At 33.5% G+C, this 19,846-nt stretch overlaps 4 protein-coding genes across 4 annotated transcripts; 3 read left to right on the forward strand and 1 right to left on the reverse strand.

The window, feature by feature from the left end:
* The first annotated feature begins 305 nt into the window (after positions 1-305).
* On the forward strand, positions 306-5,959 carry LOC144563981 (monocopper oxidase-like protein SKU5). The gene is made up of 9 exons (XM_078313445.1): positions 306-616; positions 1,052-1,161; positions 1,539-1,809; positions 2,158-2,296; positions 2,679-3,042; positions 3,405-3,770; positions 4,179-4,257; positions 4,589-4,791; positions 5,690-5,959. Exons 1-9 carry the CDS (start codon positions 476-478, stop codon positions 5,793-5,795), a joined length of 1,779 nt encoding a protein of 592 aa, XP_078169571.1. The 5' UTR covers positions 306-475; the 3' UTR covers positions 5,796-5,959.
* Positions 5,960-8,073: 2,114 nt separating this feature from the next.
* On the forward strand, positions 8,074-8,715 carry LOC144564335 (abscisic stress-ripening protein 3-like). Its single transcript, XM_078313940.1, has 2 exons — positions 8,074-8,310; positions 8,412-8,715. Exons 1-2 carry the CDS (start codon positions 8,182-8,184, stop codon positions 8,568-8,570), a joined length of 288 nt encoding a protein of 95 aa, XP_078170066.1. The 5' UTR covers positions 8,074-8,181; the 3' UTR covers positions 8,571-8,715.
* A 2,219-nt stretch (positions 8,716-10,934) lies between these two features.
* On the forward strand, positions 10,935-11,626 carry LOC144564295 (abscisic stress-ripening protein 3-like). Its single transcript, XM_078313888.1, has 2 exons — positions 10,935-11,169; positions 11,271-11,626. Exons 1-2 carry the CDS (start codon positions 11,041-11,043, stop codon positions 11,427-11,429), a joined length of 288 nt encoding a protein of 95 aa, XP_078170014.1. The 5' UTR covers positions 10,935-11,040; the 3' UTR covers positions 11,430-11,626.
* A 4,121-nt stretch (positions 11,627-15,747) lies between these two features.
* Positions 15,748-16,484, reverse strand: LOC144564430 (abscisic stress-ripening protein 1-like). Its single transcript, XM_078314028.1, has 2 exons — positions 16,112-16,484; positions 15,748-16,010 (listed from the first exon to the last, which is right to left on the reverse strand). Exons 1-2 carry the CDS (start codon positions 16,238-16,240, stop codon positions 15,852-15,854), a joined length of 288 nt encoding a protein of 95 aa, XP_078170154.1. The 5' UTR covers positions 16,241-16,484; the 3' UTR covers positions 15,748-15,851.
* Positions 16,485-19,846: the final 3,362 nt, after the last annotated feature.

Consider the following 19,846-nt stretch of genomic DNA (forward strand, 5'->3'; position numbering starts at 1 on the left):
TTTTCCTTTTTATAACTTGAGAAGGCGACAGTGAATTTGAACAAAATACAGTAGTGTGTCATAATGTGATAAGCGTGTAAAATTTGAACATAAATAATTGACGGAAAAATATCTGTCACATAATTAATATAATAATGACAAAATCATCACTGACAACTAATACATGATAAGAGTCAAATAAAAACAATATCATTTGGAAATGAGAATATTCTTTTGAAGGTAAAAACTTAATTACAACACCAAGTAATTATATGTGGTTAGAGGAGCACATGTGAAAAAGTGCCACAATACTTTTGTTCTTTTCCGCACATGCTTTTGCAATTTGCATCACCTCTGCCACTTCGGCTTCCACTTGAAAGAAGAAACAAGAGCTTGAACTAAGTTTAAAAAAAAAAAAAACCCAAAAATCACAACAAAAGGGTTAAAGAAAAATCGAAGAGAAGCACAAATTTTCAACGCAGTGCTTCTATTCTCCATGTATTGTAGGTTTCTTCTTTCGTTTCTGGCTCTCACATTGTGGCACGCCGTGCACCGGGTTCATGGTGGAGATCCTTATGCTTTCTTCGATTGGGACGTCTCTTACTTAACCGCTGCTCCTCTTGGAGTAAAGCAGCAGGTTCTTTTATTAGTAACATTTCTCCATGTTTACGGTTTTGAATTTGGTGGCAGAGGCATTGACTAAACTTTGAGTTGAAATGAGTTGGTTCATTTCGTTCTACCACCTCACAAACGGTACCATTACACAAAATAGTCGAAACCTTGACTTTGTTTGATGCCTTGTAATACTTTCACAACGTTTGCTTTTTTGTTAGCATTTATTTATCAGCAGTTTAAATTAAAGGCAAATTGAATTGGTACAAACTTTTCTGATACTGGATAGTGCTCTACTAGCATTGGTATTCCTCTATAATTGCTGTTGTTGTTATCTGTACACACAGTACTGCAATGGTTAGCTTATTATGGGAACTATTAGTACCATTAATTCAGAATTGATAACATTGTATAATTTTTTATTACTCATAAGGGGATTTGTTTTATGGAAAAATTGCAGGTCATAGGGATCAGTGGGTCATTTCCTGGGCCAATTGTAAATGTGACGACTAATTGGAATGTTGTAATAAATGTCAGAAATCACCTTGACGAGCCTCTTCTTGTTACATGGTATGCACTGTATTGTTTATTTTTTTTGTCATTAGATAGCTTCAGTCCTTTTCTTAAAAAGATTGCCACTTTAGCTTTACGTATCCAAGTTGGTATCAATTATGTTAAAAATCACCTTTCCTGGGGTTATCTGGATATATCATGATTCTTTTGCACAAAGTATTGTCACCTTTGAGTTTCCATAACACCTTTGAGCTTACAAACATGCTACAGGTGTGGGTCATGTATCACCTAGTAAGTTTCATTATTACACTAGCATGGTCATACAGTTTGCTCCTGATATGATCCGCTACAATATCAATGTAGGCTTGGTATGGTATTTGTTATATGTTATTTTGTATATACGTACACTACAGCATAGGCTTGTTAACATGTAGGAATGGGTTACAGCACAGAAAGAACTCATGGGTGGATGGGGTGTCAGGCACAAACTGCCCGATTCCACCTGGTTGGAACTGGACGTACCAGTTCCAGGTCAAAGACCAGATTGGTAGCTTCTTCTACTTCCCTTCAACGAACTTCCAAAGAGCAGCTGGGGGCTATGGTGGAATTACCATAAATAATCGAGATATTATTCCCTTGCCATTTGGGACCCCAGATGGAGATCTCACAATTTTTATCAGTGATTGGTATAACGCGGACTATAAGGTTAGGACTTATTTTCAAAGAAATGGTACACCTAAGTTTGTTGGCATGTTGCTAGTTTTAGGAAGCAGCGGTGGAACCAGAAAATTTAGATTTGAGGGGGGGGGGGGGGTCTCTAATAGTATAATTTTTTGTAAGAATTAAAATATATAAAGGACATTCTACTTTTCTCCAAAATGCCTATAAAGCTTTTGCCATTTTATTGCTAGTTGTAGGAAAGATATACTTCTTGGACCAAAATATCCCTAAAACTATTCCATTTGCCTTTCTCCTACCCAGTTTCATTCCTTGCTCATATTTACCATTTTTAAGTTTTGCTAATGTCTGCTAGTTATGAATACTTTTGTGTAGGAACTAAGAAAAAACCTACAAAGCGGGAATGATCTCGGTCCACCAGATGGGGTTGTTATCAATGGATTAGGCCCATACCGATACAACAGTTCAGTCGTTGGAGATGGCATTATTTATGAGACTATAAACGTTGAGCCAGGTATTTTGATATTTACCAGTATAAAGTCAAAGTAACAAATCGACAGATGACAGAAATAAAAAAGACTGTTTACTGTGGCAGATTGTGTCATGTCTAGGATGGTATCGCCACGGTTTGACTATCCATTGCGTTATTTAGCAGTGAAAAGAAATACCTTTTCCCTTTTTTGGCAGTTTATGCCTAATTTAACACTAAACATCAAGTTCTCTCCTATAAAGATAATTTTCTGGTACATAGATCTTCTAGATTGTACTGTTTTGATATGTACGCATTACTCCATTTGTTCAACCTACACCAGATAAATGTTGCCTGATTTTTTGTGGGAGATCCTTGTCATTATCCTTAGCTGCCCACTTTATTCTCTGCCTCTCTTTTCTTCTAGGTAAAACATACCGGTTTCGGGTACACAACGCGGGCATCTCCACAAGTCTAAATTTCAGAATTCAAAATCACAATCTTCTCTTGGTAGAAACTGAAGGTTCATACACAGTGCAACAAAACTACACCAACATGGACATACACGTAGGGCAGTCATTCTCGTTTCTAGTCACTATGGATCAGAATGCCAGTTCAGACTACTATGTTGTGGCGAGTTCAAGGTTCATGGACCCCTCTGTCAGAGACAAGTTAATTGGGGTCGCTATTTTGCATTATTCCAACTCTCAGGGCCCTGCTTTTGGACCTTTGCCGGATGGCCCGAACGAGGCTGATACGTACTTCTCTATGAACCAGGCTCGATCAATAAGGTAGATACTAAGATTTAATCTTTTATTATTTTTTGTTCCTTTTTTTTATAGCTTTCTTACAGTAATATCTAAGCTGTGTGGTTTGTGCACGTTAGGTGTTATTGTTGCATAGATTTTTTTTCTCAGGGACTCACTTTTGGGCTTTTATCCAGGTGGCCAGCCCGGGGGTTCATCAAATTTTGGGGGGGGGGGGGGGGGGGGGGGGGGGGGATTTGCAAATTCATGGGAAGTGTAAACCTCTGTCTGCCCAAAATGACCAAACCATGGCTACTTCTTATATCACATAAATTCTATTTACTTGGATTTCCACCACCATCTTAGCCATCCTTAGATTTTTTTATGTAACTTTGCATTGATTTCAGATGGAATGTCACGGCTAGTGCGGCCAGGCCCAACCCACAAGGTTCGTTCAGGTATGGTGAGATCACAGTCACAGAAGTGTACGTCCTTCTAAACCGACCTCCAGAGCTAATAAATGGGCAGCTCCGTACCACTCTTAATGGTATTTCCTATTTTGCCCCTCCAACCCCGCTGAAACTTGCACAGCTGTTCAATGTCCCTGGGGTTTACAAGCTAGATTTTCCAAACCGAGCCATGGATCGACCCGCAAAGTTGGATACCTCAGTAATTAATGGGACGTACAAGGCTTTCATGGAAATTGTCTTACAGAATAATGGGACCACAGTGCAGAACTATCACTTGGATGGATATGCATTTTTTGTCGTTGGGTAATATCCATTTTCAATTTATTTGATTGTGTTGGTACTGTTTCGTATTTTTCCCCTACTAAACATCAAAATGTGATGCTGCTGTTGCAAAGTGAGCAGTTCATACTAGCACTGCAAATTATGTGAAGAATCACTTCTGCCCTTCTTGTTTTTGAAAATTCTTGAACTAATACAGGGCTCCCTAATTTATTTAGAGAGATTGAGGTAGGACTGACAGTTTGGGGATCTTTTGAAAATTGAGTACATATGATATAATATATTTCCGAGGCACATGCAATGTTTCATTTGCTTTTATTCCTTATGATTATAAACTCTATTTGTTGAAGGTTATTTTATTGTAATAGATCATCCATATTTTGTATGATTATACTGTGTCCTACTTTTTGTAAAAGGTTTTTGAACTTACAGGATGGATTTCGGGTTATGGACGGAGAACAGTCGTGGGACTTACAACAAATGGGATGGCGTTGCACGGTCTACAACGCAGGTAATTCAATCTACCTACAGGTTTTCATAAAAAAAAAAATTCGATCTACCCCTTTCTCGCTTCATGTTAAGATAGAATGTTTCCTTAGACTGAGGCCGTACAAGAAAAAAGGAAGCAATTCAATAAACTTGAACAAACGTTATCCCTTGTGTCATCACACTATCAATTCTGTAAGGAATTGAGTAGGCTTTTATTCCCAAATGAGCTCTAAAATTTCAAGCTCATGTCGCATTGCACCATAGATTCAGAGCAACAATTAGTTCGCGAAACTTATTGTTTAATTCCAGTGTATCTATAAAAAACTATATCATTATAATATTTCATATACCAGGTATTTCCTGGAGCATGGACTGCTATACTGGTGTACATGGATAATGTCGGGATGTGGAATTTACGGTCAGAAAACCTAAATACTTGGTACTTGGGGCAGGAGGTGTACATTAGTGTGGTCAATCCGGAGGATGGTAGCAACAAAACTGAGCTTCCTTTGCCTGACAATGCCATTTTTTGTGGGGCCCTCTCCAGCTTACAAAAGTAACATTTTTTGCCATTCCTTTTGCTTTAGCATGTCACTCAATGGTTTCATCATTGAAATGGATATATCGACATCAACATTTTCTTGACAACCATAGCAACTATCAAAGTTGTTGTCAATATACAAAAAGTATTATTGCAGATATGTTCTATATATTTTAGAAGTTTTGTGTATCAAATTTGGCTCAATCCAGGGTACATATGGTCACCATTCAAGTGCCAGTAAATTGAATGTTACTTTTCCAAATAATTTGATGGAGGGTCAACCAGTTTTTTTTTTTCTTTTCTCGAATTACACTAAATTTGGTAAGCAATCTATCTAACCTATAGAGAACATATTTGTTATTTTACTTTTTATTTTGATAACCATTTTTATTAGTTGTTGCACACCTCATGGTTGTTATAAGCTTTTGTCAATATAATATTTTCCCCAAAATCTTTTGTTCATGCCTTTGAACAAATTGATGACAATTGGTGAACTGTTATATTAAAAAAGTAAAAAAAGATCAGGGCATTTATGCTTTATTGTGCAATTAGGCCTAAATTTAGCTCATTCCTTGCTTTACTTAAAAAAAAAAAATGAGTTAATGAACAAATTTCACCTGGATCCAAAATCTAGTGTCATCTTGTACCTCAAGATTGATTAATTTTTACTGTTCAGTCAATAGACCAAAAGGCATGAAAATAGAAAGTAAAAAATAAGTAAAGTAATTGAAATAAAGGAAGTTCATAAAATGTGGGTCAAGGTCTTAGTCTCTTAGGCGTGGTAATTCACGATTGGTAAAAGCAATGCTAATTTATTGACAACTTGCTACAATATTTTTGCCTCATGCAAATACCTCATTTTTTTTTTTTTTCATTTATTGTGTTGTAACTTGCTTTATTTTGGTTTTTTCAGAGAACAATCCAACAAATACATATTCTCAGAAGCTTCATCAGTTCCCAGTAAAATTAAAATATTATTGCTTTGTATTCTGATGGCATTGCTTCATTTAAAATATTGAAGATTTCTTGATTTATCTCGCAATTAATGTAGGTTTCAGCTTCATGTAAACTTTTCAAATTTTTATTTACTCATTTTTGTTGAAATGAAATTGTATAGTTCTAGGCTTGTAGGGAATTACCAGGAAGATCTAGAAAAGGAAATGGCTAAATATTTGCAATATTAGTTTTGGTGTTAACTAATTCTACGCTGCTGATTTTTTTCCTGATAATTATATATTTATTTATGAGGAGGGTTCAAATGCCTCCATGTTTTTGTGCATCTATCATGCCTCCATCTCTCTCCATTATTTTCAAAGTTCAAACAGTCGATCCGAACCGCTCAACCTAACTTCCATACTAAAATATGTTTGGAGATCAAATTTTATATTTTTAGAAATTTTTTTACTATTTTCTTAGATAGGTACAAAATCAGTAAATTTGAACCATCTAAAAACAATATTTTTTTATCTATCTAAAAAAATAGTAAAAAAATTCCTAAAAATATAAAATTTGGTCTCCAAACATATTTTAGTATGGAGGTTCGGTTGAGTGGTTCGGATTGGCTATTTGAACTTTGAAAATGATGGAGAGAGATGGAGGCATGACGAAGGCACAAAAACATGAAGGCATTTGAACCCTCCTCTTTATTTATTTATTTAATAACTTTTGGTACTTTTTTTTTGAAAAGAAACTCGCATGCTTATATCATGTATAAAGCGTGTTAGAACTGTATTCACTTTCAAAACGTCTGAATCTGATAGTGGTCATGTTTATTAGGCAGGTCATCTTAGAAATATGTGACGATAATATATATTGACGCACATGAAGATACGCGGTCTGTATTTTGCAATTTTTTTTTTTTGATAAAATAATTACAAAATGAATAAATAATGTAGTGAATGTTAACTGAATGGTCTTCTGATAAAAACAACTAAAGAATATGGATATTAATCAAGCTTTTAAATAACTAGCTATAGCGGTTTTGGACCTAGAAAACTAAGCTACGGGGTAAAACTGCGCTAATTGAGCTACGGCCGCTATAGCGCTAATAGCGGTTCGCTATAGCGTTTAGCGCGTAGCGGCAATAGCGGTCCGCTATGCTACATGGGCTGAAAATATCATTAATTTTATGTGGAAATATTATCATGAAAATGAACAATATTAACAGTTTGAATTGAGTTTCAAAATTTGAAATATATAAAAAAAAGAAGGAAGTTTATGGCGTTGGAGACTCCTCTTTATTAATAAGAAGTAGATAATGATAACGCATAACATCCACCCACCAAACGAACTTGACACTATGCAAATGAATTCATTTTCATCACAGTAGATAATGATAACGCATAACATCCACCCACCAAACGAACTTGACACTATGCAAATGAATTCATTTTCATCACAAAGAAAATGTACAAACATTGCATTTTATGTATAACTTACGTTTTTATGTAGATGTATAAAAGTTCCTCAGAATTTGGAGTAACTTACGTTTTAGAATTGTAGGTCGGACATCAAGACATGGCCTTCAATTTGTTTGCATCACACGTGTTTTTATAGCCTTATAGGCTGCATACGTTTTCAAAGTTCAATGTTCCAAATCTTTGTCTTTTACAATTTGATTCTATCATTAATGTTAAATATATGCTCATTAATTATGATTCAATGTTCAATGAACTAGGATTATTCATGAAAGGATTAAATCCGTTGATTGTATTTTTGCGGATAGTATGCTAATTAAAAAAAAATAAAGTTTGCTTTTAGTCCATTCTATGTTTAGTCCAATCAAGCCCCTTAATAACTAGTCAACTCCGTTCAAATTCCCCCCCTCCCCCCTCTTGATAAATATATAGGCCTTGTTAGGCTGTTAATATTGGCTGGGCTGTCAATTCGTCGGATTTTAGTACTGGTGATTTTTTACAGGAGGCCCAAGTAAGTGCGCTAAATCAAACCTTATCAGGTTACAAATTCTGATTATTGGGCTAAGCACCACCATCCACATAGATGGTTTGAACAAAAATTGAGATTTTCTTAGTTGTTTACTTGTTTATACAAAAATAACTTTTACCGCGTAGGAGTTGATCTAAACTTGACTGGTCCAATTTGACACGGATCAATTCATTTAGCTAGCCTACTTTAAATTCGTTCAAATGTTATTTTATTGTATAGCTAGCTATATAAGTCAATAAAGCGTGTTGGCACCTTAATTGGACGCTAAGGTAATGAAACGGCATCATCCGTGTTATTTCCATCGCGTCTCTTGTGTAGAGTATAAATTCATGAGAAACCCAAGCTCTATTGCATAATTCATATTCTCACAACGAAATTCATCAAGCAAGTAGAGAGGAAAATATCAATTTATTTACAAAGAAAAGAGTTGGTACCATTCACATCCTTGAAGTTTCAACAATGTTTGGTCACCACCAGAAGCAGGAAGGCAACCAATCAGCAATCGACTATCGCAAGCAGCAGAAGCACCACAAGCACATGGAACAACTGGGTCAGCTCGGAACGGTTGCTGTAGGAGCCTATGCTATGGTACAATTACATTAATCCTTAATTTAAAACTACTCTTCTACGTTACTACAGAGTAATTAATTAACCAATATACTAACTCATTCTATTTTTTTGGGTACTAGCATGAGAAGCATAAGGCTAAAAAGGATCCCGAGCATGCACACAGTCACAAGATTAAGGAGGAAATTGCAGCTACTGTCGCAGTTGGCAGTGCAGGTTTCACACTGCATGAACATCACATGAAGAAAGAGGCAAAAAAGCACCACCGCCATCTCCACTAATTATATCTATCCATAGGAACTGTGTACACAGTGTATTTTGTTGATTTTGATGTCCATTTTTTACATTCTTTTGGTATATAGATATGTTCTGTGTTGTATGTGTATCATTATTTATTTATAAAACCTTACCATTTGTATTTTATAAGTCTAATTAATATTACATAGTTAAGAAATGAATGCATAATCAATCATTGTTTACTAGATTTTTCTTAACCACTTGAACTGAAAATATTATTAATTTTATTGGAAATATTATCATGAAAATGAACAATATCAGCAATTTGAATTCGACATTTGAGTTTTAAAATTTGTAATATAAATAAAAAAGTAAGTTTGTGGCGTCGGAGATTCCTCTCTATTAAGAAGAAGTCAACAATGATAATCAGTGTTATAAAATGCGGTTTCTATGCGGTATGTGGAAGGCCGGCCGCATATGCAGATTTTTTTATTAAATATTTAATATTTTGATTATATATGAACTTTTATATGCACATAATATAATCATGATTATAATAGCGTGATCCAAAATACGAAAGATCTGTGTATACATTAAGTACATCGATGCAGGTTTTAAACTTGGTCTATATCCACCTTTGCTGCCAGCATTTAGAAAATAAAATGAAATGTAGCATTCATGGCCCAAATCCTTGGCCCAAAAGCATTGTAATAAATGGAGCACGTGAAAGGAAATGATAAAGTAATGAACCTGGGGCGCGGCGTCTCAATTGTAACCGGTTTTCTTTAGTCCCACATCATTAAACTAACATTTTGAAGCCGCTAGAGTCCCTATAAATAAAGCCCTCTCCACTGCCTTCAAATTAACTTCAACTCGACAATATAGTATGGTAGAGGATTACGAATTGGGTTCGGTTTTATACACGATATCCGATCAGAATCCGTATTTTTTTAAGTTAAATTTAAAATTTAAATATAAAATATTTTAGGTGGACGGTAAAATCTGCATATTGATCCGTATCGCCGGATCTTATGCGGTCTCCAGCCGCATACGCATATATGGCCGCATAGTCCGTATGTTATTACACTGATGATAATGCACAACCTCCACGCACCAAATGAAATTGACACTATGCAAATGAATTAATTTTCATCACAAAGAAAATGTACAAACATTATACATTTTATATATAACTAACAAAGAAAATGTACAGACATTATACATTTTATATATAACTAATGAACAGTAAGGGACAGTAAGGAACACTATGCAGATGTAGAAAAGTTTCTCAGAATTTGAAGTAATTACTTGCGTTAGAATTGTAGGTCGGACATGGCCTTCAAGATAAACATGTAACCATTTCGTTTTTATTTTCTTCTAGTTTTTCTCTTCTTCTTTTATAAGGTCTGACATGGCCTTCAGTTTGATTGCAGCACGTGTTTTTATAGCCTTATAGGCTGCATACCTTTTCAAAGTTCAATGTTTCAAATCTTTGTATTTTATTCAATTTGATTCTATCATTAATGTTAAATATATGCTCAATAATTATGATTTAATGTTCATTGAACTAGGATTATTCATGAAAGGTTAAATCCGTTGACTGTATTTTAGCGGATAGTATGCTAATTAAAAAAAAAGTTTGCTTTTAGTCCCTACATTTTATGTTTAGTCCAATCAAGCTCCTTAACTAGTAAACTCGGTTCAATTGCCCCCCCTGTTACTCGAGTGTTGAGCACATCTCTTGAACTCTTCTGTTCCCTCTCTTAGTCTCTTTCCTTCATCTGACTATTCTACCAAGTACCAACGCCGTACCGACCATGCTTCCTCTAGTCTTCCTTCCATCAACTAGTGTTCGACAAACATACAAGCTAGAGGAGCCCAGGCCTGAATATATATATATGCCTTGTTAGATTGTTAATATGGGCTGGGCTGTCAATTCGTCGGATTGTAGTACTGGACTGGACTCTTATCTACGATTACAATTTTAATTGGCAGTTTGTCCCCGATAAAAAGGTGATTTTAAATGGGAGGCCCAAGAAAGTGCGCAAAATCAAAACCTTATCAGGTTACAAATTCTGATTATTGGGTTAATCACCACCAACCAAATAGATGGTTTGAACAAAAATTGAGATTTTCTTAGTTGTTTACTTGTTTATACAAAAATAACTTTTACCGCGTAGGAGTTGATCTAAACTTGACTGGTCCAATTTGACACGGATCAATTCATTTAGCTAGCCTACTTTAAATTCGTTCAAATGTTATTTTATTGTATAGCTAGCTATATAAGTCAATAAAGCGTGTTGGCACCTTAATTGGACGCTAAGGTAATGAAACGGCATCATCCGTGTTATTTCCATCGCGTCTCTTGTGTAGAGTATAAATTCATGAGAAACCCAAGCTCTATTGCATAATTCATATTCTCACAACGAAATTCATCAAGCAAGTAGAGAGGAAAATATCAATTTATTTACAAAGAAAAGAGTTGGTACCATTCACATCCTTGAAGTTTCAACAATGTTTGGTCACCACCAGAAGCAGGAAGGCAACCAATCAGCAATCGACTATCGCAAGCAGCAGAAGCACCACAAGCACATGGAACAACTGGGTCAGCTCGGAACGGTTGCTGTAGGAGCCTATGCTATGGTACAATTACATTAATCCTTAATTTAAAACTACTCTTCTACGTTACTACAGAGTAATTAATTAACCAATATACTAACTCATTCTATTTTTTTGGGTACTAGCATGAGAAGCATAAGGCTAAAAAGGATCCCGAGCATGCACACAGTCACAAGATTAAGGAGGAAATTGCAGCTACTGTCGCAGTTGGCAGTGCAGGTTTCACACTGCATGAACATCACATGAAGAAAGAGGCAAAAAAGCACCACCGCCATCTCCACTAATTATATCTATCCATAGGAACTGTGTACACAGTGTATTTTGTTGATTTTGATGTCCATTTTTTACATTCTTTTGGTATATAGATATGTTCTGTGTTGTATGTGTATCATTATTTATTTATAAAACCTTACCATTTGTATTTTATTTTTAATTGTCCATTCCAATTTGTTTTGTTTATTCTATTCTCGGAACTATTTTCTACTCTGCTTTCATTTCTTAAAGAGTGGCTCAAATGAAGTTACAAGTAGAAATGTAAATTGAATTATCACGCTTTTGGTATTTAAGTACGTACGCAGTACAATCAACTTAGCCCAAATGAGGAATTAAGGATAATTTTCCGTCTTTAAGCTAATAATGGAGTTGGGACTGACGTAATAGAAATATTAAGTACTTCTATCATCAAAAGATCAAACAGAAACTATGCTTATTTCTTTGGCAGAATCATCATGATTTGCCTCACCTGACGGGCAAGTTTGGTAAATTATGGCCCAATAGAGGTTGGTTTTGTGGAGGGGAACAAATCAAATCCTCCTATTGCTATTCCTTTATCGGGATATATAAATATAATTATATATGATCTGTAAGCAAATATTTTAGGTATGCTGAATCTTTGTTTTGCTCGAAGACGGTAATAATTGCCTACGGGCTTCTCAATGACAAAAAAGAAAAGAAAAGACGGTATTAATTAATGGCAGCACTATGATATTGCTAGTGATAAAAAAAAAAAAAAAACTATGATATTGCTGATGCCACACCCACTGCAGAGTCGGAACTACGGCACTATGATATTGCTCCATTGCTCTATTGATTACGGGCAACACTATGGACCGAAATTTTTAAATATACCATAACCCAAAAAAAGATAAAGCAAACCACCACGGCTCTTGAAAATTTCTAATTTTGAGACGGCCGCATCGTCTAGATACGGCCACTTTTCTGCGGGCCGCATCTAAGGGATGCGGCCCATTTTTTTTGTCTCCTTCTCCTATAGCAATTCAATCTAAACGAAAAAGGGGTGGCCGCATCTAGGGGATGTGGCTGTGTCAAAATTTGAATTTTTCAAAAAACGTGGTGGTTTGGTTTATCTTTTTTGGGAGTATGGTATATTTAAAAATTTCGGCACTATGGAGTGAGGCTATGAGACTATGCATAGCGTTCATTGGTCCATACTACGGATCAATATTTTTGTTTTGAAAAACTTACAGGTCGATCTAAATCGTTCAACATGATATGAATATGTATTTGTAAAATAAATTTTATGTTTTTTAAATATGTTATTACTTTTTTTTAGAAGGGTAGAAAATCATTGTTTTTGGATGGTCCCAAATTTTCAGATCAAGTGATTTTCAACTCATCGAAAAAATTATAAAATTATAAAACTAAGTTTACAAGTAGATATTTATATGGAGATCATATTAACCGGTTCGAATCAACCGTTAAAACTTTCAAACTAAAAATTTGAGTCCATAGTACAGACTAATATGCACTATGCATAGTAGCATAGCCTCACTTAGCACTATGATATTGCCCTAAATATTGGTTAAATAAATATAATGACAGTTGATAGAACCAAGTAGAATTTTGTAATCAAGTCCATGAAAAATAGTGAATTGCTGGCGTATTTTAAAAATATTAACGAAATCATGTTCTAACATTATCGAGATATTGATCCATCGATCATCACATATATTGCGTAAATTTCAGGCATATAAAGAGTCCAAAACTCCAAATACAACCCTAATTTAGAAAACATCTATTGAGACGGCGGATAGTGACGGTTCCCATTTTGTGGCGGTTTAGTATGGGGAAATTTCACATTTTGCTCTTCTTTTTTAAAACATAGAACAAAATATTCTCTTCTCAAAAATCTTAACAAAATGTCCTTGTGGGCCCCATTTGTCTCCTCTCTTACTCTCCCTCCCACTCCACTCATTTTACTCATCTTTAAATTTTTTTAAAAGGTGCAATTTTAATTAAGTTTCATCCTCTATGGATTAACAATATTATTATTTTTTTAATTAAGTTTTTGTTTTTTATTACTTTTTTAATTTATTTCTTTTGAATGTTTGAAGTTTAAATTTGTATTAATTCACTGGTGTTACTAATATTTTTTGTTGTATTGATAAATTTATTATTACGTTCTAAAATATTCTAATTAATGGATACATTATTGATTGATTTCTTAAAATTGTATATATTTTGCTTGTTAAATGTTCCGATTTGCACTGATTAACAATATTATTATGTTTTATTTTTTATTAATAAATGCAATTTTTATTTGTTCATTGTTTTTTAAAATTTATTTCATTTGCTTGTTTGAAGTTTCAATGTGTATTGATTTATTGGTATTGATGTTTCTTGTTGTATTGATAAATTGTGATTTGGTCACGTCTGATAACATTAGTCACATTTAGTAACTATTTTCTAAAAATATTAGTTAGTTTATTCATAAAAATAAAAAATGTTATAAAAAATATGGAAAATTCATACACTAAAAAATAATTTTGGAAGAAAATTTATTTTAAAATACTAAATTAATTTTCCTGATTTTAAACTCTGATTTGTGATTTTTTTTTTAAATCTTAACAACGTGTGAAAATTTGATTATCTTCATGATTAAATCTTCAAAAAGTTCCAATTTTTTTGTAAATAATACAATCATCTATGGTACATATAAATATAAAATTTGGTACATCATCATCGTGATTGTTTGCTCGACCATCAAAATAAAAATTCCGTAACCGTTTAATTATATTTGAAATAGACAAATGGAAGGGCAATCGATGAAGCATTGACCACAAATTATTTTTTTAACATAATCATCTACATACAATGAGCACAACTAAACAAAAATAAATTGATTTTATTATAGTAAACCCCCCTCCCCCCTCCCCCAACCCCCAATATACTTTATTTATGACCTTTAAATTTAAATTCAACTTGGCTGAATCGACATTTGATCTGTGATAATTTGCCTTGCAAATTTGTGATGAACATGAGTAGATTGTACTGAGCATTTCTCTTTGTTTGGATTTAATTTATGATATATATAATACCTATACAATAAATTTAATTCTCATTTTAACGTTGCATACTTGTATGTTAAAGAAATTCATCGTAACATAACATCAATCATAATAGTGTACATAATATCAGTGCAAATCGGAACATTTAACAAGCAAATTATATACAATTTAAAAAAAAACAATCAATAATGTATCCATTAATTAGAATATTTTAAAACGTAACAATAATTTTATCAATACAACAAGAAACAATAATACCAGTTAATTAATACAAATTGAAACTTCAAACATGCAAAAGAAATAAATTTAAAAAGTAATAAAAAAATAAAAACTGCATCCATTAATTAAAAAAACAATAATAATATTGTTAATCTATATAGGATGAAACCATAAAAAAAAAACTACTACCAAATATTTTAAGATTCTTAAAATTGCACCTTCTCAAAAATTTTAAAGACGAGTAAAATGAGGGGAGTGGGAGGAAGGGTAAGAGAGGAGAAAAGTGGAGTCTAGAAGGGCATTTTGTTAAGATTTTTGAGAAGGAGGCCTTTTGTTCTATGTTTTGAAAAAGAAGGGCAAAATGTGAAATTTCCCGTTTAGTATGCATTTCATTTGGTTCATGCGACTCTTTTGTGCTCCACAATTTCAATTCCAATGCGACCTCGCATTTATCCATACAGAAAATTAATTTGGTCAAATCGGAAATCGAAGCGCCGCGACCAGGGACAAACTCTTTTTTTTTTTTTAAAATCTTAGTAGAAGCTACTAAGTAAAGTTACAATTGCTATAATTAACATACTTCTACATTCTTCTTTCTGGTTATAGTGTACCAGTAAGATAACAACCCTCTCTAAACCACTTTTCCTGTTTAGCCAATTCCTTTTTTCTTAGCTGCACTTCCACAGTACTGCAACCACATTGCACTTTCTTCAACTACCCTATCAGCTAACTGTCTTGGAGGTATCATTCTATCTCGGAAATTTTTTTCATCTTTTGATGATAGAAGTACTTAATATTTATATTACGTCAGTCCCAACTCCATTATTAGCTTAAAGACGGAAAATTATCCTTAATTCCTCATTTGGGCTAAGTTGATTGTACTGCGTACGTACTTAAATACCAAAAGCGTGATAATTCAATTTACATTTCTACTTGTAACTTCATTTGAGCCACTCTTTAAGAAATGAAAGCAGAGTAGAAAATAGTTCCGAGAATAGAATAAACAAAACAAATTGGAATGGACAATTAAAAATAAAATACAAATGGTAAGGTTTTATAAATAAATAATTAATGATACACATACAACACAGAACATATCCATATACCAAAAGAATGTAAAAAATGGACATCAAAATCAACAAAATACACTGTGTACACAGTTCCTATGGATAGATATAATTAGTGGCGATGGCCGTGGTGCTTTTTTGCCTCTTTCTTCATGTGATGTTCATGCAGTGTGAAACCTGCACTGCCAACTGCGACAGTAGCTGCAATTTCCTCCTTAATCTTGTGACTGTGTGCATGCTCGGGATCCTTTTTAGCCTTATGCTTCTCATGCTAGTACCCAAAAAAATAGAATGAGTTAGTATATTGGTTAATTAATTACTCTGTAGTAACGTAGAAGAGTAGTTTTAAATTAAGGATTAATGTAATTGTACCATAGCATAGGCTCCTGTAGCAACCGTTCCGAGCTGACCCAGTTGTTCCATGTGCTTGTGGTGCTTCTGCTGCTTGCGATAGTCGATTGCTGATTGGTTGCCTTCCTGCTTCTGGTGGTGATGAAACATTGTTGAAACTTCAAGGATGTGAATGGTACCAACTCTTTTCTTTGTAAATAAATTGATATTTTGCTCTCTACTTGCTTGATGAGTTTCGTTGTGAGAATATGAATTATGCAATAGAGGTTGGGTTTCTCATGAATTTATACTCTACACAAGAGACGCGATGGAAATAACACGGATGATGCCGTTTCATTACCTTAGCGTCCAATTAAGGTGCCAACACGCTTTAGTTGACTTATATAGCTAGCTATACAATAAAATAACATTTGAACGAAATTAAAGTAGGCTAGCTAAATGAATTGATCCGTGTCAAGGTCGACCAGTCAAGTTTAGATCAACTCCTACGCGGTAAAAGTTATTTTTGTATAAACAACTAAGAAAATCTCAATTTTTGTTCAAACCATCTATTTGGATGGTGGTGCTTAGCCCAATAATCAGAATTTGTAACCTGATAAGGTTTGATTTATCGCACTTACTTGGGCCTCCCATAAAAAATCACCAGTACTAAAATCCGACGATATTTATCAAGAGGGGGGAGGGGGGCAATTTGAACGGAGTTTACTAGTTAAGGGGCTTGATTGGACTAAACATAGAATGGACTAAAAGCAAACTTTATTTTTTTTTTTTAATTAGCATACTATCCGCAAAAATACAATCAACGGATTTAATCCTTTCATGAATTATCCTAGTTCATTGAACATTGAATCATAATTGATGAGCATATATTTAACATTAATGATAGAATCAAATTGTAAAATACAAAGATTTGGAACATTGAACTTTGAAAACGTATGCAGCCTGTAAGGCTATAAAAACGTGTGATGCAAACAAATTGAAGGCCATGTCTTGATGTCCGACCTACAATTCTAAAACGTAAATTACTCCAAATTTTGAGGAACTTTTATACATCTACATAAAAACGTAAGTTATACATAAAATGCAATGTTTGTACATTTTCTTTGTGATGAAAATGAATTCATTTGCATAGTGTCAAGTTCGTTTGGTGGGTGGATGTTATGCGTTATCACTATCGACTTCTTATTAATAAAGAGGAGTCTCCAACGCCATAAACTTACTTCTTTTTTCTTTTCTTTTTTATATTTCAAATTTTGAAACTCAATTCAAACTGTTAATATTGTTCATTTTCATGATAATATTTCCACATAAAATTAATGATATTTTCAGCTCATATTATATTAGAACAAGTGGTTAAAAAAATCTAGTAAACGGCGATTGATCTATTTTAAATTAATGTATTCATTTCTTGACTACGTACGTAATATTTGACTTAAAAATAATTATGTCGATTTTTTTGCAATGCATATTTTTTTGAAATAATTAAGATTGGATATTTATGTTGCAAACATTTTTTTGAGACGCATACTTAACAAAATTGTAAAATCAGACTGGGCCATTGGATCAGCAATTTTCAAAGATACTTCAATAGTAAAAAAATTTAAAAAAAATGTAAAATTTAGTCTCAAAGTACAAATTAAGATTAACAGAGACTAACAGCGGACCTCAGCACAGTAAGGCGCGGTCCATTTAAATGAAACGCTCTCTTACTGACAATGGGTTCCAGGGTATCAAATACGGAGAGAGAGAATGTAGGCGTTCGTTTAATCGTTTGGTTTGTTTGAGAATAAGAAGTTTGTTAACACTACTACAAAAAACTCTTTTATATCGGTTAGAATTGTGATGCGTCATCGGGGTCCGATCCAATGTATATCACCCCGATAGGAAATGTAGATGTCTATTCTATCGGATCAAAACAAATGACATTAATCAATATACCATCGGCAGTGCACCTTTGGCCACCGGATTTGACGAACCTAATGCCATCGCTTTTGTTTTCCCAACCGACGACAAATGTGATTAACGTTGTCCACTGAATTTCAATAGCCGGTTGCAATAGCGTCTTGCACCATTTGTTTTGTCTGTGTTAGCGTTGGCAAATCCTAGAATTCTAGTAGGTCATTAATTTCTGGGCCGATGGTGATGTACATATAATTATTATTATTTTTTACCAAGGCTCTAAATAGCGTTTATCGCGTCATAGCGAAAGCTATGCTACATAGCGTTTTTTTATTTTTATTAAAATTATATCATATATTTGTACTAAATATCAACATTATCTAAGTCTCATAGAACAATAAATAACATCAAATTGATTAAAAAAATATAATATTCATATTGAACCATAATGAAGTCCAAATTGGGAGTCAAAATATCCATAGTAAAACTAATATCATAACTATCGATCTTTTTCTATTCAAAATATATTCAGCATCATGACATAATCTATCTTTTTTCTATTTAAATTTTAAAATAACCTAGACATCATGGCATAATTAACTATCTTAATCTATTCAAAATATTCAAACTACCATATAGTAAGTAACATTTTGTTACTTCAAAAAATATCTTAATATATTCAATCTGAGCCTTTATTTAAAGCCCATATAAATTGAAAAGAAAAAAAAAATAGCTCATGCTGCATAGCGCTGTAGCTTCCTTATTTGATTTAGTTTGATGGATCTCTCATTTAATAATTAATAGTTAATATAAAACTTAGTACGTCAATTGCAATAAAAAAATCATGATTAAATCCCAATCTGAGCCTTTATTTAAAGCCCATATAAATTGAAAAGAAAAAAAAAACTCATGTTGCATAGCATGCTGTAGCTTCCTTATTTGATTTCGTTTGATGGATCTCTCATTTAATAATTAATAGTTTAATATAAAGCTTAGTACGTCAATTGTAAAAAAAAATCACGGTTAAAATTCAATATGAGCATTTATTTAAAACCCATATAAATTGAAAAGAAAAAAAAAAAACTCATGTTGCATAGCACGCGCTATTTGCGCTACACGCTATGCGCTATAGCGAACCGCTATTACCACTATAGCGTCCGTAGCTCAAATAGCGCGTTTTGATGCCATAGCTTAGCGTTTAGGGTCCAAAAATGCTATAGCGCCGCTATAGTGCGCTATTCAGAACATTGTTTTTTTACTATTAATTCTAGGATTACAGGCTAGCCTAGCCATTTTTAAAACACAACTAGCAAAGCAAAGATACATGCATGTGCTCATTCCATCATACCCATCTCTGAACCAATAATTAAAATATACATACACAAGTACTCCAACATATAATATATATCAATCCATGTTACAAGCAATATCCAAAAAGAGTTTACAACAACTATTAAACATACATAAAACTAAATGTTCTACCAGAAAACTAAAAAGAATTTCCAACAATTATTAAACATACAACCAATAAACACAAAAATAGTTCATTGTACCAGAAAACTAAATGTTCTTACCACAATTATTAAAACTAACAACAAATTAATTAAGTGTTTGAACACAAGAACCTGACAACAATAACTGTTTCAAATCACAAACAACAACTTGTCAAATCCTCCCATCGCCAAGTACCTGCACGACAATTAAACTGATGATAATTCCAAGAAGAACTTACACCATTGGATACGGATGTCATGTAATTCGTGTTCTTTGTACGGCATTTTGGATAGATGACATTGCATGAATAAATGAAAACATATGAATAACATGTATAATTAAAAACTTAAATTTGAAAGGATG

The sequence above is a fragment of the Carex rostrata genome, chromosome 13 (genome assembly GCF_964058835.1).
Source record: "Carex rostrata chromosome 13, lpCarRost1.2, whole genome shotgun sequence".
NCBI lineage: Eukaryota > Viridiplantae > Streptophyta > Magnoliopsida > Poales > Cyperaceae > Carex > Carex rostrata.

What these genes read in the sequence shown, in the direction of transcription:
- LOC144564295 (XM_078313888.1), top strand. Translation starts at nt 11,041, where the DNA reads ATGTTTGGTCACCACCAGAAGCAGGAAGGCAACCAATCAGCAATCGAC. An exon ending in CTGTAGGAGCCTATGCTATG is followed by an intron (nt 11,170 to 11,270) that starts GTACAATTACAT and finishes TTTGGGTACTAG; the next exon opens with CATGAGAAGCATAAGGCTAA.
- LOC144564430 (XM_078314028.1), bottom strand. Translation starts at nt 16,240, where the DNA reads ATGTTTCATCACCACCAGAAGCAGGAAGGCAACCAATCAGCAATCGAC. An exon ending in CTACAGGAGCCTATGCTATG is followed by an intron (nt 16,011 to 16,111) that starts GTACAATTACAT and finishes TTTGGGTACTAG; the next exon opens with CATGAGAAGCATAAGGCTAA.
- LOC144563981 (XM_078313445.1), top strand. Translation starts at nt 476, where the DNA reads ATGTATTGTAGGTTTCTTCTTTCGTTTCTGGCTCTCACATTGTGGCAC. An exon ending in TTGCACGGTCTACAACGCAG is followed by an intron (nt 4,258 to 4,588) that starts GTAATTCAATCT and finishes TTCATATACCAG; the next exon opens with GTATTTCCTGGAGCATGGAC. An exon ending in GCCCTCTCCAGCTTACAAAA is followed by an intron (nt 4,792 to 5,689) that starts GTAACATTTTTT and finishes TGGTTTTTTCAG; the next exon opens with AGAACAATCCAACAAATACA.
- LOC144564335 (XM_078313940.1), top strand. Translation starts at nt 8,182, where the DNA reads ATGTTTGGTCACCACCAGAAGCAGGAAGGCAACCAATCAGCAATCGAC. An exon ending in CTGTAGGAGCCTATGCTATG is followed by an intron (nt 8,311 to 8,411) that starts GTACAATTACAT and finishes TTTGGGTACTAG; the next exon opens with CATGAGAAGCATAAGGCTAA.